General features: G+C 40.2%; 1 protein-coding gene across 1 annotated transcript; it reads right to left on the bottom strand.

The window, feature by feature from the left end:
* Positions 1-5,130: 5,130 nt before the first annotated feature.
* Positions 5,131-17,335, bottom strand: LOC115057858 (dual specificity protein phosphatase CDC14AB-like). The gene is made up of 14 exons (XM_029525084.1): positions 17,288-17,335; positions 16,182-16,272; positions 14,461-14,536; positions 13,274-13,366; positions 13,064-13,143; positions 12,584-12,650; positions 12,031-12,093; positions 11,289-11,376; positions 10,943-11,173; positions 10,720-10,858; positions 9,521-9,710; positions 9,340-9,431; positions 5,447-5,575; positions 5,131-5,269 (listed from the first exon to the last, which is right to left on the bottom strand). The coding sequence occupies exons 1-14, from the start codon at positions 17,331-17,333 to the stop codon at positions 5,221-5,223; spliced, it is 1,434 nt and encodes a 477-aa protein (XP_029380944.1). The 5' UTR covers positions 17,334-17,335; the 3' UTR covers positions 5,131-5,220.
* Positions 17,336-17,599: the final 264 nt, after the last annotated feature.

Genomic DNA, 17,599 nt, shown 5'->3' with positions numbered 1-17,599 from the left:
CAACTGTGTAAAGAGGTACCATTTCATTTGCTCTGGGTCAGCTGGGTCAAACAAAACATTCTCTGTGTAGGTCAGCTCAGCAGTTTGCTGGCTTACTTTAATAAAAATTAACTTCACCACAGCAGACCTCTGAGCTGAATTTAATGTTATCTTCAACAGATCCATAGCACGTTGAAAGAGTGCTGGCGCTGATGTGATAGCAAATGGTAGTACTTGAAGAGGCCCTTATGTGTGTTAATAGTGAACAGTTCGTGTGACTCTTGCAGGAAAGCTAGGCTCAGATCTATCTTGCTAAACTGCTCTGTACTGCTCTGTAGATAGCACAGGATTCAGTGTTACCTTGAAATCCCCACAAGTGCGGACTCCTCCATCCATCAGTGAGACTATGGGAGTACCCCATTTGCTGACAGTGACTGCCTCCAGAACATTGTTCTTGACTAGGGATTCCAGGTCTGAGGGTGTCCTGGTGCCACTTGCACAGATGGACACCCTTTTGTCTGAACATGGTGTTTGTTATTGACAAACTGTTTCTAGCAAAGAAGTCCAATAACAGAACACCATTTGGGTTCAGATTGGGGGGATTGGGCTGCGTTCTCCCCAGTGCGGTGACATTCCATGTCCCGATTGTTAGATTCGTTGACCAGGGATTGCAAACCACAATGGACAATGCCCCTTACGTTGGTGAGCCCTCTGATCTGCTTTGTGGGTCTGTCTGGTCCTGGTCATTGTCACGTAGCTGTTAAAATCCTTTGTAGTTAAATCCTTTTTAATATACATACTCATCTGTGTTTACTATGTAAGTTAGGTGTATCAGGTTTGTGAGTCTAATATATTGTGGTAAGAATGAGCTGGGGGAAAGCCCTGGATGGTGACGTCAGCAGCCGGGACTCTCTAATGACTCAAACTGATTCAGGTGTGACTGATTGATGAAAAGTTTTTTGTTTCGTTTTTTTTCAGTAGAAGTTAGTAGGGTCAGTAGAGTAAAAAGGCCCCTCCAAGCCTAGCTCTTGGGCTGAATTTCAACCCCAGCCCACCCCTGGCTGGGGTAGTGAGTGCTGGAGCCACTATTGCTCTGTGTATGCTGTTGCTGCCTGCTGTGGCACTGACTGACTGTGGCTGGATCCTGTTCACGCCGTCCAGCAAAGCCATTTCCCTGGGGAGTTAGGGTTAGGGTTAGGGGGAGGATCTCGCTGGGCGGGTGAGTTAAGTATAACTGTTTTTAACTGCTAGGGTTAGGGTTAGGGTGTATGACTGTATTTTTAGATTTTGTATAGAGCTGCCTATTTCATTGTTTTAATAGGGTTGAGAGGGAGGGCTATTGGGGAGAAGCAACTAAGTTGGCAGGACACTTGTTGGGTTTCTCTTAAGGTGTGTAATCTTGCATTATAGTGCCTCCTGTTAGAGGGTGTAAAGATTAACCTGCTTGTTTAATTATCCTTATGTATAGTGGGTTTTCAATCTGTGTGCTGTTTTGAGTTTGCATTGCCTCTTAAAGGGTGAAAAGCATGCCTTAATGGTCTGTGTGCGGGAGTCACATAATTAATTGGACCCATTGTTGTCCTGGGGTGACTGTTTGCCCCCTACTTACCTGAGCTCTGTGTTTCCCTTTTGTGATGAATTGATAAAGATTATTTTGTATATTACCTCCCTGCAACTGTGGTTATCTGAAGGGCTGACATAGCAGTAACGTTAAATAGTTACAACCCGATGTGTAGAGCCTCTAGTATCAATATGTGTGGAACATTGTTTCCAGGGTGTACCCCTACGTTCCATAAACAAGGTGACACTTCCCTGAATAAGTTGGGTTTCCCGCCTTAACCTCTCCCCTTTTGCTGTTGTTCTCCACGGGAGAGGTAACCGTTATCATGGTGAGGAAATATTTTGTTCTCTGTTCACATTTATAAGTTTGCTTGCTAGCTTAAAGTTGTCATTTGATCTGTGTAGGGGCACGTTATATGAACACATTCGACTGGAAGATTTTTCTATTTCTGCTACCTTCGTCTGGCGTTTTGAGAATAAATAGCACTTAAGAGTCTCTGACTGAACACAACGTACACAACGCAGAGTCAGACATGACCGGTTACATAAGTACAATGTTTATGTGACTTTTATGTGCAACAAAACTAATTGAATCATTATTTAAGTAAAGCTTTTTATTTTCCTATATTTAAGCACAGTGTTACACACATACACATTTTTACTTTATTATGTTTATTTATTTACAGGGCAGCTGGAGAAGCTGCTGATGCTCCAGATCTTACAAGACATGGAAAAGTCCACAAAAAATACAAAATTTACTTTTTGTTTTTTCCTTACTTTCCTGCCTCTCATACTTATGTTGTGACCGTTTGAAGGAGATTCATTTTCAGGACATGTTGTAAAGAATTTATCCAATAATCCAATAATACACTCTGGCACTCTGGGCTCTCCCTCAACCGTCACTGAGTCAACTGAATGCTCCCCCTGACTGGATGGTGGTGAAGCTGCAGGCCTGCACTCTCGCCTTCCTGGTGCTGAAGTTGCAGGATTCACGGGACTCTCCTCTTGACTGAATGGTGGTGACACTGCGGGCCTGCGCTGTCCCCATCCTAGTGCTGAAGCTTTTAACATTCCGTTAACATTTTTATTATAGCTTGTGTTTTAATTAATTAATTTATTTATTAAACACAGATGAAAGGAGGTTCCCACCTGATGACCACAAAGACATGTTAGCTATCGGTGCTCACTGGCCTAGATATTATCTGTAGGGCACATAGGGCGGGGCAAAATTTGTTGTTAGGGAGTTAGTCACTGAGTCTGGTCCATTTTTTTGTCGCACAAGTTTCTTGTCTCAAAGAGAAGAGGAAGCTAGTTGTGGATGGTTAGGGTTAGGGTTTGCAGACAGTAAGGAACCTAAAACTCTGGGTAAATGGAGACCCGCTATGTTTGTTGTGTTCAGGTACTGCAACTCTAAAGCACATCTTGTCAGGTTGTAAGGTTAGTCTGTCACGAGGACGGGATACGTGGCGACATAACCAAGTTTTAAAAAGCTTAGCTTCAGGCATTGAAGATATATGGAGGAAGGCAAATTTAGGAGGGTCTAAGACAAAGAGAGTGGCAATTCAGTTTGTTCAAGAAGGAGGGAAAGTTAACAAGATAACAAGGAGGCAAGGCAGCTTAGAGCATGCTAGTGACTAGGAGATGCGGTTGGATGTAGGAACAAAGCTTGTTGTTTCCCAAGAAATAGCCTGTACAAGGCTATTTACCTGGGCCTGATATAATTTTGTGGTCTAGCAGTAGAATGTGAGTATATTTCATAGAGCTGACTGTGCCTAGGTAAAGATGCTGAGCAGCGAGGATGGAAGGTTAGGATTTGTCCAGTGGAAGTAGGATTTAGAGGGTTTGAAGCAAGATCTGTTGTTGCTTTGTTGAGGGAGTTAGGAGGAAGGGTACAGAGTGTGAGGAAAATAGTGAAGGAAATGTCAGATGAGGCAGTAAGATCCAGTCAGTGGATTTGGATTAGAAGAGCTAATTGTAGCTGGGGTCCCAGCAGGGGGAGCTCTTAAGATAGACAGACACTAGGGAGAAGCAGAGGAAGAAATCCAGGAAGGGGAAGTGTATTTAAGTGGAGGGTGTGGCCTGTTTGAGCCTCTTTGAGACCACGTGCTTAGTCCAGGTGAGTTGGTCTGTCCTGGTTTGCTGTTACTTGTGCTCTCTCTCTAATTATAGGATGGTTCAGGTGAGTTTGTTTGCTGAATCTGCTAGTTCACTGGTGCAGTTGGTGAGAGGTCATAGTAGTTGACGGTAGTGCTGTTTGAGATAGTTTGTTGTTAGGGAGTTGGTTTCTGAGTCTGCTCCATTTATTGTCGCACAAGTTTCCTGTGTTTACTCTAAATATGAAATAGCCTATCCTGTATTTATGACACTTCAGTAACTTCAGTAACTTAGCTATATTTTTCTCTGTATGTGGGCTATAGCTGTTTTTGTGCCTAAAGGCAAATTCCCCGTAGGTAAGGCTATATGAAAGCCTTATAACACATTATTCTGGAAAAAAAAAAAAGTCAGCATAACATAACGTCACACAATAAGGCTATTTAATAACTGTTCATCTTGCCAAACTGTACAGTAGCTAAACACCATCAACTATGTAGGAATCCACCTGTTAACATACTGCATCCTTCTTCAAATCTGACAGGATTTACAGTTCCAAATATAGCTGTTATTTTTGTTAGTTTGGCAGAAAATTCCTCAGATTTCTCCTCGTTGTGCTGTTTTTGGGCACCGCTTAGATATTTTTGTTTCATTTTGTCTCTGACAGTGACAGCGGTGCTGATGCTGTCACTAAGCTATATTGATTTGAATTTCCCGCCTGATGTATTAATTGGACCAAAAAGTCCCTGACATATCAAAGAAAGAAAGCTATGGACCAATATAGTTTTTATTTTATTTAAAATACTTGTTTTATTTGTATGTTCAAAATTCAGATAATATAATGAACTGACCTGGTGGGGGGATAAAATAAATTGTTTTATGGGCAGGGACTGCAGAGGTATACTTTACGGCCGAGATTAGGGTTAAGGTTAGGGTTAAACACAAACCAAAGAAAGTGTGACGCAGTAATAAAAAATATCTTGTTCTCACTAAAACCTGTCTTCGAGACTCTGAAAAGATCAATGACAAATGGACTGTAGATCTAAAACTAGAGGGGATTAGGTGATAGCTTGTGCTTCCTGAATTAAGAATACACACTTGTGTGATGTTATACGTGACTAACACAATGCTCCTTCAGTGAAGCATGTTGATTTCCAGAAACTTACTGGATGTTACTCATCCAGTGATAATGAATAAACTCATTTGAACCCTCACTCACTTGTGAAGCATAAATGCAGCAGCTGATGTGAAAAACACTAATATGAATACTCAGTACTCCAACCTGGTTTATCTCAGTGGAGTTTTACTCTGGTCCAGCTTCTTCCACTAGTCAAGAGACATAAGCTCACTTAATGGCTTGCAGCGTGAGTAGCACCCTGCGATAGAATGGAAGCCTGTTGTAATGCCAGGGTTGTCTCCTGCCTCAAAGTTTTGTAACTTCTGGGTGAGTGGTTTCTTTCTTGTAAAAGTGCTGTGGTGAGACACAGCATTGACGATTCTTTTTCTGGCTTTATTTCATAGGACTGTTTGAGAATGACAGAAAATGGGGGAGACAGTGGGGAATGACAAGAAGCAAATGACAACCACAGGTCAGTGGATGATGGCTGGTCTGGTGCTGAACAGACTGAAGCTGAAGGGCCTAAGGACAGAGACAGAGAGAGACAAATAAATCCTGCTTGACTGACACATATCATCAGTCTGTTGGTTAGGGTTAGGGTTAGTTATTATATAGGGTTATTGAGGATGAAAAACACCAAAATAAAGTGTTAGTCATTTTGTCAGTCACTTGATTAAAAAGTGAAGAGTGCAAACTCACCTCTTAATTAGTGTGATGGAAGAGGAGGAGCTTTGTGACAGCTTCTTAGAGGAAGAGAAGGAAAGGGGAACTTTAGAAGAATTTGGTGGAGCGGTGATGGAGGAATTAGAGGCCTTATACAAATTTAACCTAATAAGAAACAGCAAAGAAGGAAGATGAGTGAATATGAAAGGAATTATGATGACAAGTGCTATTACTAACAGCACAATGAAATATACCCTCCTTTAAAAAAAAAAAAAAAAAAAGTAAGAGTCAAAAATTGTGAGATTATGGACATCGTTGTCCCAGAGAATGAGACAGATAAAGGGATGTATGGACAGCCTACCCTAAAATGCCCTGCACAGAGCCACAGACAACCTGGGGGAGAAGTAAGATACTTAGTATCTCTCACTTCATAACAACTGATCAATCACAGTGTGAGGTGGATGAAAGGTCACAGATACCTGTGCTAACATCAAAAAGGTGTGGTGGGAGGGATTTATGACAATCCCAGAGGTTATTTAGAAGTGGATCTTATGCACAGATATTTGGTACATGTAGAGACTTTGTGTAAAGCATAAAACATGCACATCTTTTTCCTGCACCAAGGTATAAAGGATTACGAATTGTTACATTAATTTCTGTCAACTTCCTGTCTGGTGGACCCCCGTTGCAGACCCTGTTGCAGAGTTGCAGACACTTTAAAATGACAAACTCAAAGTACTGACATTACAAACTAGCTTTTTTTAGCAGTCCTCTCGGAGTTGCATCTGGCTTTAGAGATGGACATAAGGAAAAGCAGGAGGTTCATCATTCAAAACAACAGCTACTGTGAAAAATAACAATAACTCATAACTGTAAGTAATCTGGAACAGGAATGCGATCAAAAGCCCTGTATAAATGTTGTGATTTTGAGACATTGCTTGTACCTTCCTGTGCATAAGTTGTCTCCTATATTGTGCAATATAGTTATTCCTTCCAGCCAATCAGTGGTTTTTGTGTGTTTACTAAATTGTTGTTCAGGGTGCTTTAAGGCAAAACATCCACAACATTTTGGATATGGAGACTGGTTGTTCATCTGTGGCTGTTTTTTTTTTTTTTTTTTAACAGGACGATTGCCTCCCGGGGCTTCTGAATTTTTTGCTTTTCGTCAGAAGTGGTGACTCTTAGACAACAGAATAGTGGGTGACCTTGTTTGGGGTTTATTAATTAATTTGAAAATTAATTGTTTGAAGAAAAGTATTAAAAATGTAAGGGTATTGGTTCAAACATGCACTGATTTGGTGGAAGCTTCAAAGCTTGGACAGGGAATTCCATGAGGGAGTTCACCTGGAGAAAAGACAGAGAGCCAGGATCTCTGGCTGAGACCTAGAAATGAGAGAAGGGGTTCTTTTTTGACCAGAGAAATGGCGAAAAGGAGAAATAGAGAAATGAAGAAAAGTGGTCAAATAAAACGTAGATGAGGCAGGGAAGGGTCCCGTCAGACAGGACTATGTACCTTTGGTTATTGCAGTGGACCCAGACTCTGGGCCTTCAGTAGGACCACATGTAGCAATAAGATTAAACATAGCAATGCATATAACAGCAAGAGCCCTGTCACATGGATGTTCAGGGCTCACACAAACATCTGGATGGGAACGGTTTGCTCGAAGAGTTTCAGATTTAGAACCCATCATAGCACAGAAACAGCACTGGTTAAAGTCTCCAATGATATTCTAATGGCTTCAGACAATGGATCAGCCTCCATACTTCTCCTCTTAGATCTTAGTGCTGCATTCGACACCATAGATCATAATATTTTACTACAGAGAGTAGAACATGAAATTGGAATTAAAGGAACCGCACTAAGGTGGTTCAATCCTGTTTATCAGATAGACATCAGTTTGTTCATGTTAACAGCTCCTCCTCATGCACTGTAGACAGTTATGGAGTCCCACAGGGTTCGGTACTTGGACCAATCCTCTTGACTCTTTATCTGCTTCCTCTAGGCAACGTTATGAGGAAACACAGCATCAACTTTCACTCTTATGCAGATGACACTCAGCTGTACTTATCAATGAAGCCAAATGAAGTCAGTGAGATAGTCAGACTGCAGACATGTCTTGAAGGCATAAAAGTCTGGAACATTTTTTTTTACTCCTTAACTCTGACAAAACTGAAGTTATTGTCCTCGGCCCTAAGCACCTCAGAGAAATGCTATCTAATCATCTGATCAATTTGGAAATCATTAGTTTGGCTTCCGGCTCCAACGTAAGAAACCTTGGAGTAATTTTTGACCAGGACATGTCCTTTGTACCTCACATAAAATAAGTCAGTAGGGCAGCTTTCTTCCACTTGAGAAACATTATGAAAATTGGAAACATCCTCTTTCAAGATGATGCAGAAAAACTAGTCCATGCATTTGTAACTTCTAGGCTGGACTACTGTAACTCATTACTATCTGGATGTCCAAACAAATCTCTAAAAGGCTTTCATTTGATTAAAAACGCTGCTGCATGAATATTAACAGGAACTAGGAAAAGAGATCATATCTCTCCTGTTAGCTGCTCTTCATTGGCTGCCAGTAAAATATAGAGTAGAATTCAAAATCCTTCTTTTAACATATAAAGCTCTTAATGGCCAAGCTCCATCATATCTCAGAGAGCTCATAGTTCCTTACTGTCCTAGCAGGCCACTCCGCTCTCTAGATGGAGGTTTACTTGAGGTTCCTAGAGTCTCCAAGAGTAAATCTGGAGGCAGATCGTTCAGTTATCAGGCTCCTCTTCTATGGAACCAACTTCCAGCATCGGTCCGGGGGGCGGACTCTTTAGTAATTTTCAAGACCAGGCTTAAAACTTTCCTGTATGACAGAGCTTATAGTTAAAAAGTCAATCTACTTCCTCTGGTCCAGTCTCTGCTGTGGAGGCAGATAGCCACCCCCCCGAGCCTGGTTCTGCAACTGCTTATGCTATCCACAATCGGGCCCAACAGAGAGTACTTGGTCAAGCACTAGAGGAGAAACTCTAAACCAGTTATCAATATGACCACTGTGAACTCATGCTCACAGTGAAAGTTTTGATGACTTCTTCTCCAGAAAGCTCAGAATTTTCAACACTCATAGTGGAAATGAGCAACCAGCAGATATTTCCACTAACTCACTATGGGAGTGACAGATTATCCAAACTCTGGTGGATGGTCTGAATCCTGAAATCAGATCATTGTTTGTTTGACACTGTGTAGTATGGCAAAGTGCCCGCTTAAATGACGTTAAAAAATATTGCTTACATGCTGAGAATATTGTCCAAGATGAGCAGTCTCAACAGGTGAAGAAAACTAAGCTGACAGCGGAAAGACTCCAGATTCTTCAATTGGCTTACTGCAATACAGTTGCCAGAGACAGAGGCCAAGGGAGAGGTCGAGGAAGAGATCAAGGCAAGAGCTTACTGGCCTGAGTGGGCTGTGTGTGTCTAAGTTTTTTTTTTTTTTTTTTTTTTTTTTTTTTTTTTTTTTTTATAAGCGCAAGAAGAAGAGTGACTATGTCTAATAGTTGATTGCGGGAAAACTACAATTCCCGGGAAATGACGTCATTTCTGATTATCCCAGGTGATGTGGCGAGGGGTGTGATAGTTCATGTTGACAACGACATGGTGTAGATTTCATAATCGTAAGTGCAGTAAACAGCTGCAGCATAGATTACAATAGTTTTGTTTGCGCTTCCTCTGTGTTTTTTGGAAACCGATTAGCGCAAAGAAACAGCGATCCAGTATACACAGAAATCCTGGTAGTGTCACTCATCTGGTTTAAAATTAAAAAAAAAAAAAAAAAAATTGCTCTATCTTATTTGGTTGCAATTCCACCGGCATTTAAAAATGGACATGCAAATGAGAGTGGCCGGTTTTAATTAACATTTCAACATGCACACACAGTGAGTGTACCTTGAGGAGGATGAGACTGATCTTGGATGTCGTCTTTCCTTCAGTGCTCTCAACTTGTCTCCTTGAGTAAGACTGTTTTCTTTGCAGTTATTCTGCGCACACACGTACATATATTTATATGTAAGTAATAACCTACTTACAGTTTTGAATATAAAAGCAAATAATAAGTCCCTCCCCTGACCTCATAAAAGCTGTGTGACTTGTAGAGTGTGGTGTTAATTGACAGATCGTCCATGCTTGACAGCAGGCAGGACATGGCTTCCTGTTTCCCATCCTCAGAGTCTGGGTTGTGAAGCTGCTGCAGTCGGCTCTGTCTCTGCTGCTGTTTCGATCGATGGACATCTCCCTGAACCCACAAACTGTGCTGTTTCCTGCACGCACACAGTAAACACAATCTGTAGGTGTATGGTCAGCTGGAGACATGAAACAGAAATTAGCCACAGACAGTTTAATTTTAGTTTGTCCTTAGACATCTACAGTGGCTACAAAGGAAACTCAAGTTTTGGGCACATTTCCTGAAACTTGGCTGGTTTTGTTTGTACAATACTAACATGCCACAGCAGATAACATCCTAACTGTTGTTATGCATTAACGCTATGCATTAGTGACTAAGAAATAAGACTGGATCCAGGATCTGCTAAACCTCCTCTATATCTTGTGATATCGCTTGGCTTTCAGACTGTGCACCACTTAAGTGTTCTGAAGTCAAACCTTTACATTTGTCCTGAAGATTTAATTGCTTTTGTATCTGACATATTTTCTGGCTATTGTGATCTTAGTTTCTTGAAATCAGATTTATCGATTATAGCGCCAAATCATGACTAAGCTACATCAAGGCACTTTACATATAGAGCAGGTCTAGACCAAACTCTTTATAAAATGATTTAAAGAGACCCAAAAGATCCCCTGATGAGCAGGCACTTGGCGACAGGGGCAAGGAAAAACTTCCTTTAAGAGGCGAAACCTCAGGCAGAACCAGGTTCGGGGGGTGGGGGGGGCGGCTATCTGCATTGACCAGTTGGGTGGAGAGAGGGAGAGAATGACAGCATGAGAGTGGGGGGAAGGGATTTTCAATACAGGTGCAGGCAAAGACATCTGATGCTGCACGAAGTTCATAGAAATATGGGAGCAGCAGGCACTGCAGGAACATGGGGTAGTGATGATTCACCACCTGCAGGATGACGGCTGGGAGAGAGCGGAGGGAAACTATGAGAGCGCTTACTAAAAAAGGAGGAAACGTGACGTTCGTTGGGGACTATTTGCTGCTGTGGATGAATCCATGTGTGTGGCAACAAGGTGGTATCTGTGAGGAAAAAAATAGACAAACCTCAAAATGACTGGATCTGGATAAAGGATTTCAAGAGCTATCTTAGAACTCACTCCTCTAAGAAGTTCTGTTGTGGACCAATGATGGATCCTGGCCGGCAGATTCTGATCCAAGCAATGGCTTCAGCCGCAGTGAAGCGGAAGTGCTTCATCAAATAACACCCAATCAGAGTGCCTGTACGGCCCAGGCCAGCTGTGTTTGAGTAGCACAAAGTCAGCAGTGACAAGTAGCAGATAAACCACGAAAAGCTACAACATTGTACCCTTTGACTCCCACCTTTACAGTGCACAGCCACAGCTCCCTCCGTACTCTCACACACATGAAGGAAGCGCCTGACAATGAAGTCAGAGGGTGTGGTCCCGTCCAAAAAGAAGAGATCGTGGTGCTCAAACCCTGCAGTCTCAAAACGTCTGCCATCATACAACTTCCTGTTCAAACGGATCACAGCTGTGATGCCACTTTGGCAAAAGTATGGAAAATACGCCTCTGGTGCGTGAAGTGGATAACCTAGAAAAATGTTTAGACCGAGTATAACATTTCAATTGATGGATTTAGTGAGAGACTGAAATAATAGCCAGCAAAGTCAGAAACCCAAACTGAGCCAGTGTTTTAGGGGACTCACCACTCTCTATCTTACTGCGAGGGTGAGGGCTGCTGAACGCCAGAACTTTTCCTCGAATGATCCAGTTCATGTCCCCATTTTCCACACGCTTAGGACACAGAGCCCACACAGATAATGAGATCCAGTGAGTGACACACTCATGCGGAAGACTTAATCATTTTAACAATTTAACTATACAAATTCATCTGGTAAAACAGGATATGTCACCTGAAAGTACTTAGCATCATCAAACTGGCAGTGTTTGACATCCCCAAGTTAAAAATATCAGCACATACTGACAAATGCAGACCCCCATATCCTATTAAGACACTTTACATGATTTTGTGTGCTATTTTTGGTGTCTACCTACTACCTGCCTATGAGGCATTTACAGCATCACACTGATTTCTGAGTTTAGGGTCTAAATGCGTATGCAGCTACAGAGGGTAGTGAAAGTCATAACAATTGTTCACTAATTATGTATTCCTATAAAAACCTTAATTTTTATGTCACTTAAATCAGTGGTCAGCATTGACATATGCATTGTGATCAGTGATGTCACTGGAGGTTGTCTCAGAAACTGTGAGCCTTTGAGATAAAAAAGGGTTAGGGTTTGAGAGCCTTAGTGAAAGAAATACATTTAAATTATGGCTCTTATTCTGTAAATGAGTCTGCCTGAACTGATAGTGCACTAGTTTCAATTAATGATAGTTTGACTTTGACCAATAAAAATTCTCTGACCAAATAATTCACTCTTACTTACCTCATAATGTTCATATTCCTCAACATCGAAACTTTCAAAGTCCAGGAAACTGTGTTGTAATGCCTGGGAGGGAGGGAGGGAGGGGGGCGGGGGCATATGATGAATTTAATATGATGAACTCCCAGATGCTAACCCTAAAAAAAATATGAAGCCTCCAGACGTGACAGCCTGCCATAACCTGAGGTATTTACAGCAACATCTACACATCTGTATGAAGCTGTTCATTGAGTGATATTGTATTTTAGAGGCACTTGAATTGAATTCGAACTAGTCCCTGGCAACTTTCTGAATACATGGTGATTTTATGATGTAACTCCTCTCCTCGTGACTTTACAATTTCATAAGATTGAAGGCTTTGCAATAATGGAAAACAGCCCCTGATCTCTAGAGAGAACAGAGATCAGCTGTTGTTTTTCACTGATCATATTATGTTCAATTTCAATTGCTACTGACTTTCTCTCCACTCACTACTGACAGTGTTTGTGTGTGCATGTGTATTGTGTTAAAGTATACTACATACTATTGTGTTCTCTGAATCATGCTTGTTGTTTACCTTGTGTACTGCCTGTAAACAGTCAAGCACAGTGAGGTTGAAGGAGCAGTTTCCAACTGCTGCATCCCTGTAAATCCCCCCCAACATACATACACACACACAGTGAGAGAGAGAATCTGTAAATTATGATGACTGATTTACTGACGTTAGTGTACAGTCTACACTTAGTGTGTCTTATTCAGAGTATCTGAGATGATAGTGAAATGTGCAACATCATTTAGAACGGGAAACAGATGTAACTGAACATTCAGGCAACAAGCAAATATTCAAACCTACACACACAGCATCACAATCTTTATGTACTGTAATTATCCAATGACCAAATGCATTTATCCAGAAACATGTGACATCTGACCTTCAGTGGACACTGTGTACATTTATGATGTAAGCATGACACCACCCACAATGATCTCTGTGGGTGCCTCTCCAAATCTTCATATAAGTGTGTGTGTGTGTGTGTGTGTGTGTGTGTGTGTGTACCTGAATGGCAGGTAGGCTGTGTTGTTTCCTGAGATCAGAATCCTATAGACTTCTTCTGGACTTCTTTTCAAATGAATAACCTACAGAGAAGCAATTATACTGTACTGTTAATAATGGACAAATGGATTGATGGAAGGATAAATGAATGAATGAATGAATGGCAGACATGAATTGAGTGAGGAACTAATGTATAACTAAAGAGATCTTTACAGCGAAGGCACCGATGAGAACAGCAGCATTAGCTCTTTTCTTCTGGTCATAGCTGGTGTAGTGGACCAGTTTCTTTCTGGACATTGTGAAGGACTGATGGGATGAAATAAAATAGAAGCCTTAGTCAGTCATGACGGCGCATGAAGAAGGGTTTGAATGAAACCTGATGCAGACCAAGGCATATTTTACTCACAGGTCCTAGTGGCAGCATAACAGAATTAATAATCAGATCAACACTTTACTCTGTGTGGATATGTTATGAGAGGAGCATCATGAGGTTAAATGGCAATAACAGATTTGTGGGTGTTTCTCACTTTGCCCTGATGCTCTGAATAACTTGCTGCTGACAGAGAAGACAGAGGTCCAGTCTGGCCCCATTTAACCCCAGTCATTGACAGAGTCAATCAACTGGGTTAGTTGGTATGTTTGCCACAAACCAGCATTCTCTGAAGTCCCAGGATAAAATTATTCACTAATCTCAGTACTTGTTTCTGTCATTCAGAAGTTCCATGAGAAATTTCACCAAAGAAATAAACAAATCAAGTATGAAAGATGTTTCCATGATTGGCACATCAAGTGAACAGGAGAGGTGAGCACAGCTCACGTAAAAAAGAATGTATGTGACTGACACAACAGATTTGAAGAAGGTGAAGACATAGCCAATGTGTTTATGTAAACTTTTGATGAACGAGAGACTAATGCCAGGAGGAATGCCAGTGACAAAAGATGGCATTAATCAACCATATATAAAGCTCCATAGAATGATATACCAGGAAAATCCCTTAGTCATCACTATGTTGATAAAGTTTGGAATGCATATTAAGTAATACCCATCTCCAATCAGCTATTAGTGTCCAAACTGTGGAGAGCTCTTGGAATGTTTTGTTGGCAGGTTTGACACCATCAAGATCTTTCTGACTCAAAAACTCAAATTGGAGAGCACGGTTGTGAAAAAGATACTAAACATCATCTCTAATGTGATGTGCATGAACCATGTTTGTCAGAATTCTTTGGGATATTCCATATTTCTTTACTCGAGAAACCTATTTAATACACTTAAGTCCTCTTTTTTTATATTTGCTCCAAGCACATTGCAGTATTTTGCATCACGCAAAACAGGTAGCTGGCTGACTTCTTAACTACTTTTCCAGAATAATTCAGAAAAAGTGAGCTGGACAGCCTGTTACCTTGAGCTTCTTCTTGAGTTTGCAGCAGTATCTGTACAGCATGGCCAAGTTGAGAGGACCAAAGTCAGCAAAGAAACTGCAACACAAAGACTGCTGACTCAGCATTAATGTGTTGGTTGTATCACTATTCAGTGGCATCCAGATCATACATGAAAGCCTGGCATGGTGAACTTGGTTGGTTCTCAAGTCTGGCTGATGATGAATCTGTAAGTAAAAAATCTTCAGATTTTGTCAGTGCATGGTGAAATATATTACAATTCCTTTTTAGCAGCCTTAATTGCTTTTAGAAATGTGTAATATGACAGAACATCCTCTTGCTTTATATGTGGTCTTTTCAACTGTTCCCTGCAGCTTTTTCATAACTTTCAAGTCAACAAATTCTACAGAAAAAACTACCAGAGTATCGGTGATGGGAAGTAACTAAATGCCTTTAACTCAAATACTCTACTAATGAACTGTTGAGGTGTTAATCTTATTGTTTTTATTTCATGTCCTTCAACTCTGTACCAATTCACAAGGAAACATTGTTTTTAGCTTTATTCTGAAAGAGGCAGTAAAGCAGGGGAGAGAGAAAGGGAAAAAGGATTGAGCAAGCTGGATCCCAGGCTTTAGGACTTATTGATATGCTCTCTACTAGTTTGAGAATGATTTGAAGAAGGACCTGATGTGTGTAATGTAATTATGTGCATGCCAAAAATGTAGAGGTGCAACAAAAAGCCAACATAATTAAAACCTTCAACCCATATATATATATATGGGTTGAAGGTTTTAATTATGTATGTATATATATATATATATATATATATATATATATATATATATATATATATATATATATATATATATATATATATATATATATACTATAGTTAGTTGGGAAAATCAAGGATCAAAATATATCAAATATATCAAAATATACAAAATATACATAATATACATAAATCATGCTCTATAACTTTATCTGGCATTTTTTGGTCCGCCTTGAATTCGTATTCAAATTTGAATTCTTAACAATCAACTGAGATTTAGAGTCATGTTTTGTTTTGTTTTTGATGCTCAGGAAGTCTTTGTTGATTTATTTGATTTCTTTTCTCTTTAGAGTTTAATAAATTTCAGCAATGAGCTGTATTTTCCTTTCCTTCCTTCAGCTCATCTCTCATTACATTAGTCCACAGATTTTATGAACAGAACCTATGTTTAATCCAGTTATTTTTGAACCAAAGCTTTTGCATGAGAGCAATAGTTGATTGTCAACTATTATTGAAAGCATAAAAACTTTGTTTTTAGAATATTTCTGCCATTTGCTGTTAATTTTAATATTAATAACTCAGTCTGACACTGCAGAGGTAAAATGATGGGCTGGAATGATGAGGTGTCCATTCACCGTGTCACAGTGTTTGCTAATGCCTATTTGTCATGAGCATACAGCCACTGAGCTCATCTTGACCTATATATCTCACAGTGTGCTCATGAATACTGGCTGGACATAGATGAGGATAACCCTCCCCCTCTCCACACACACACACAGACACATTGATTGACACCATGCCACGAATCTTACAGATAGAACGGCCTACCCATATTAAGTATAATAATAATAATAATAATACTACTACTACTACTAATAATAATAATAATAATAATAATCGCTGTATTCATGTTCTAACATAATACTGTTGGCTGTGCTGTATGCTCTTAGAAGATAATGTCTACCAGCTCACCTTTCATAGATAAACTCCTCATCCACACTGAAGTAATGAGTGTTAGCTGTGTTCTTTGGTTTGACACGCAGAGTGGCAAAATAGAGACGATCTGTGGAGACAGAAAGAGAGCAATAGACAGGCAGAGGGATCACAAGAGAGAAACTACAGAGACACAGAAAGATGACATACATTACATAACTAATTCTCTAGCCCAGAGAGAGACAGAGAGACTTAAAGCTGTTTTTGTTCCAGCTCCTCCAAACTGAGACGGAGCGTGTTCCTGCAGCTCATCACCTCACAGTACACTGCCTGTTACTTAGCCTGATTCAGTGCAACTTATCCTCATGGAAATGTTGTTGGAGATCCACCCTGAAATGTTGGCTCTTACAAAACCATACAGGTTCAAAAGGAAGAATACTTTGATAATACGCCTTTCATAAGTGATTCATGGAGAACTTAGTAATGCCTCAGATATAATTCAAAGGAACAATTTTTAGATTTCCCTCCAGTTGTTGTCAACACTGGGTCACTTCACCTTAATGAAAAACATTAGAAACAAAAGAACATATCAGCTGCCATTTTTTTTATTTTTTTTTTTAGCTTTTTAACCATTATTTACAGGTTATTTCAAATGACAGTATTGCCTTTTAATGCTTCCTTAAATCTCTGTTTGATTTAGAGTTTTTCTGTATGTACATGAAGGATTATTGTGTTCTTCAATAATGTAAATTACTGCTAAATATGTGTCTGTGTATTTACAATTTTTCATGACTCAAGTGTTAAAGAGACCTTTTTCTACCAATTGCTTCTGCCTTTTTATTTTGGTTGACTTCCATATCCTTAAATCTGACTTAAGCCACTCTTATTTTCTATTTGTGGTAGTTGGAAAGACCAAATATCAACGTAAAGAAAGCTCCCACTTAGTAAAATACAGTTTTGTCTGTATTAATGCTTTCTCAGTTTTCATCGCAGTTGTTCAATGTAAAAACGTAGGTGTCTAACAAACCTGAAGTCTGTGGTCATTTTGTCTAGGTCCGTTATCTTTATAACGAAGCAGCCATATTTTGATTTTATAATCTTTACTATGGTAAAAAAAAAAAGGATAAATCCATGTGTTTACTTACCTGTAATAAATTCTGAGGCACCAGACTGTTCATACTCCTGCGCCATTTAATCTTTTCTATCAAACATTAAACGCAAACCGAATTAAAGTCACGTGAGATGAGTCCAGAATATCACGAAATCAGTCAAAAATCCATCTTCATCACACAGAGCTATTTTAAATAAAGTTACAGACTGTTTCACAGTCGCGGGGTCACACGTCCAGGTCTGAGGACGTGATCCTTGCGCGTAACGTGTCCAGAGTGGACCGACACCCTGCTCGTTCAGCTCCTATCCCTCTAAGACCTGCTGACACTGTTAGGACTCAACTGTCG

The sequence above is a fragment of the Echeneis naucrates genome, chromosome 17 (genome assembly GCF_900963305.1).
Source record: "Echeneis naucrates chromosome 17, fEcheNa1.1, whole genome shotgun sequence".
Lineage (NCBI taxonomy): Eukaryota > Metazoa > Chordata > Actinopteri > Carangiformes > Echeneidae > Echeneis > Echeneis naucrates.
Note: the sequence above shows the minus strand (reverse complement) of the source record. Positions and strands in the feature narration are given on the sequence as shown.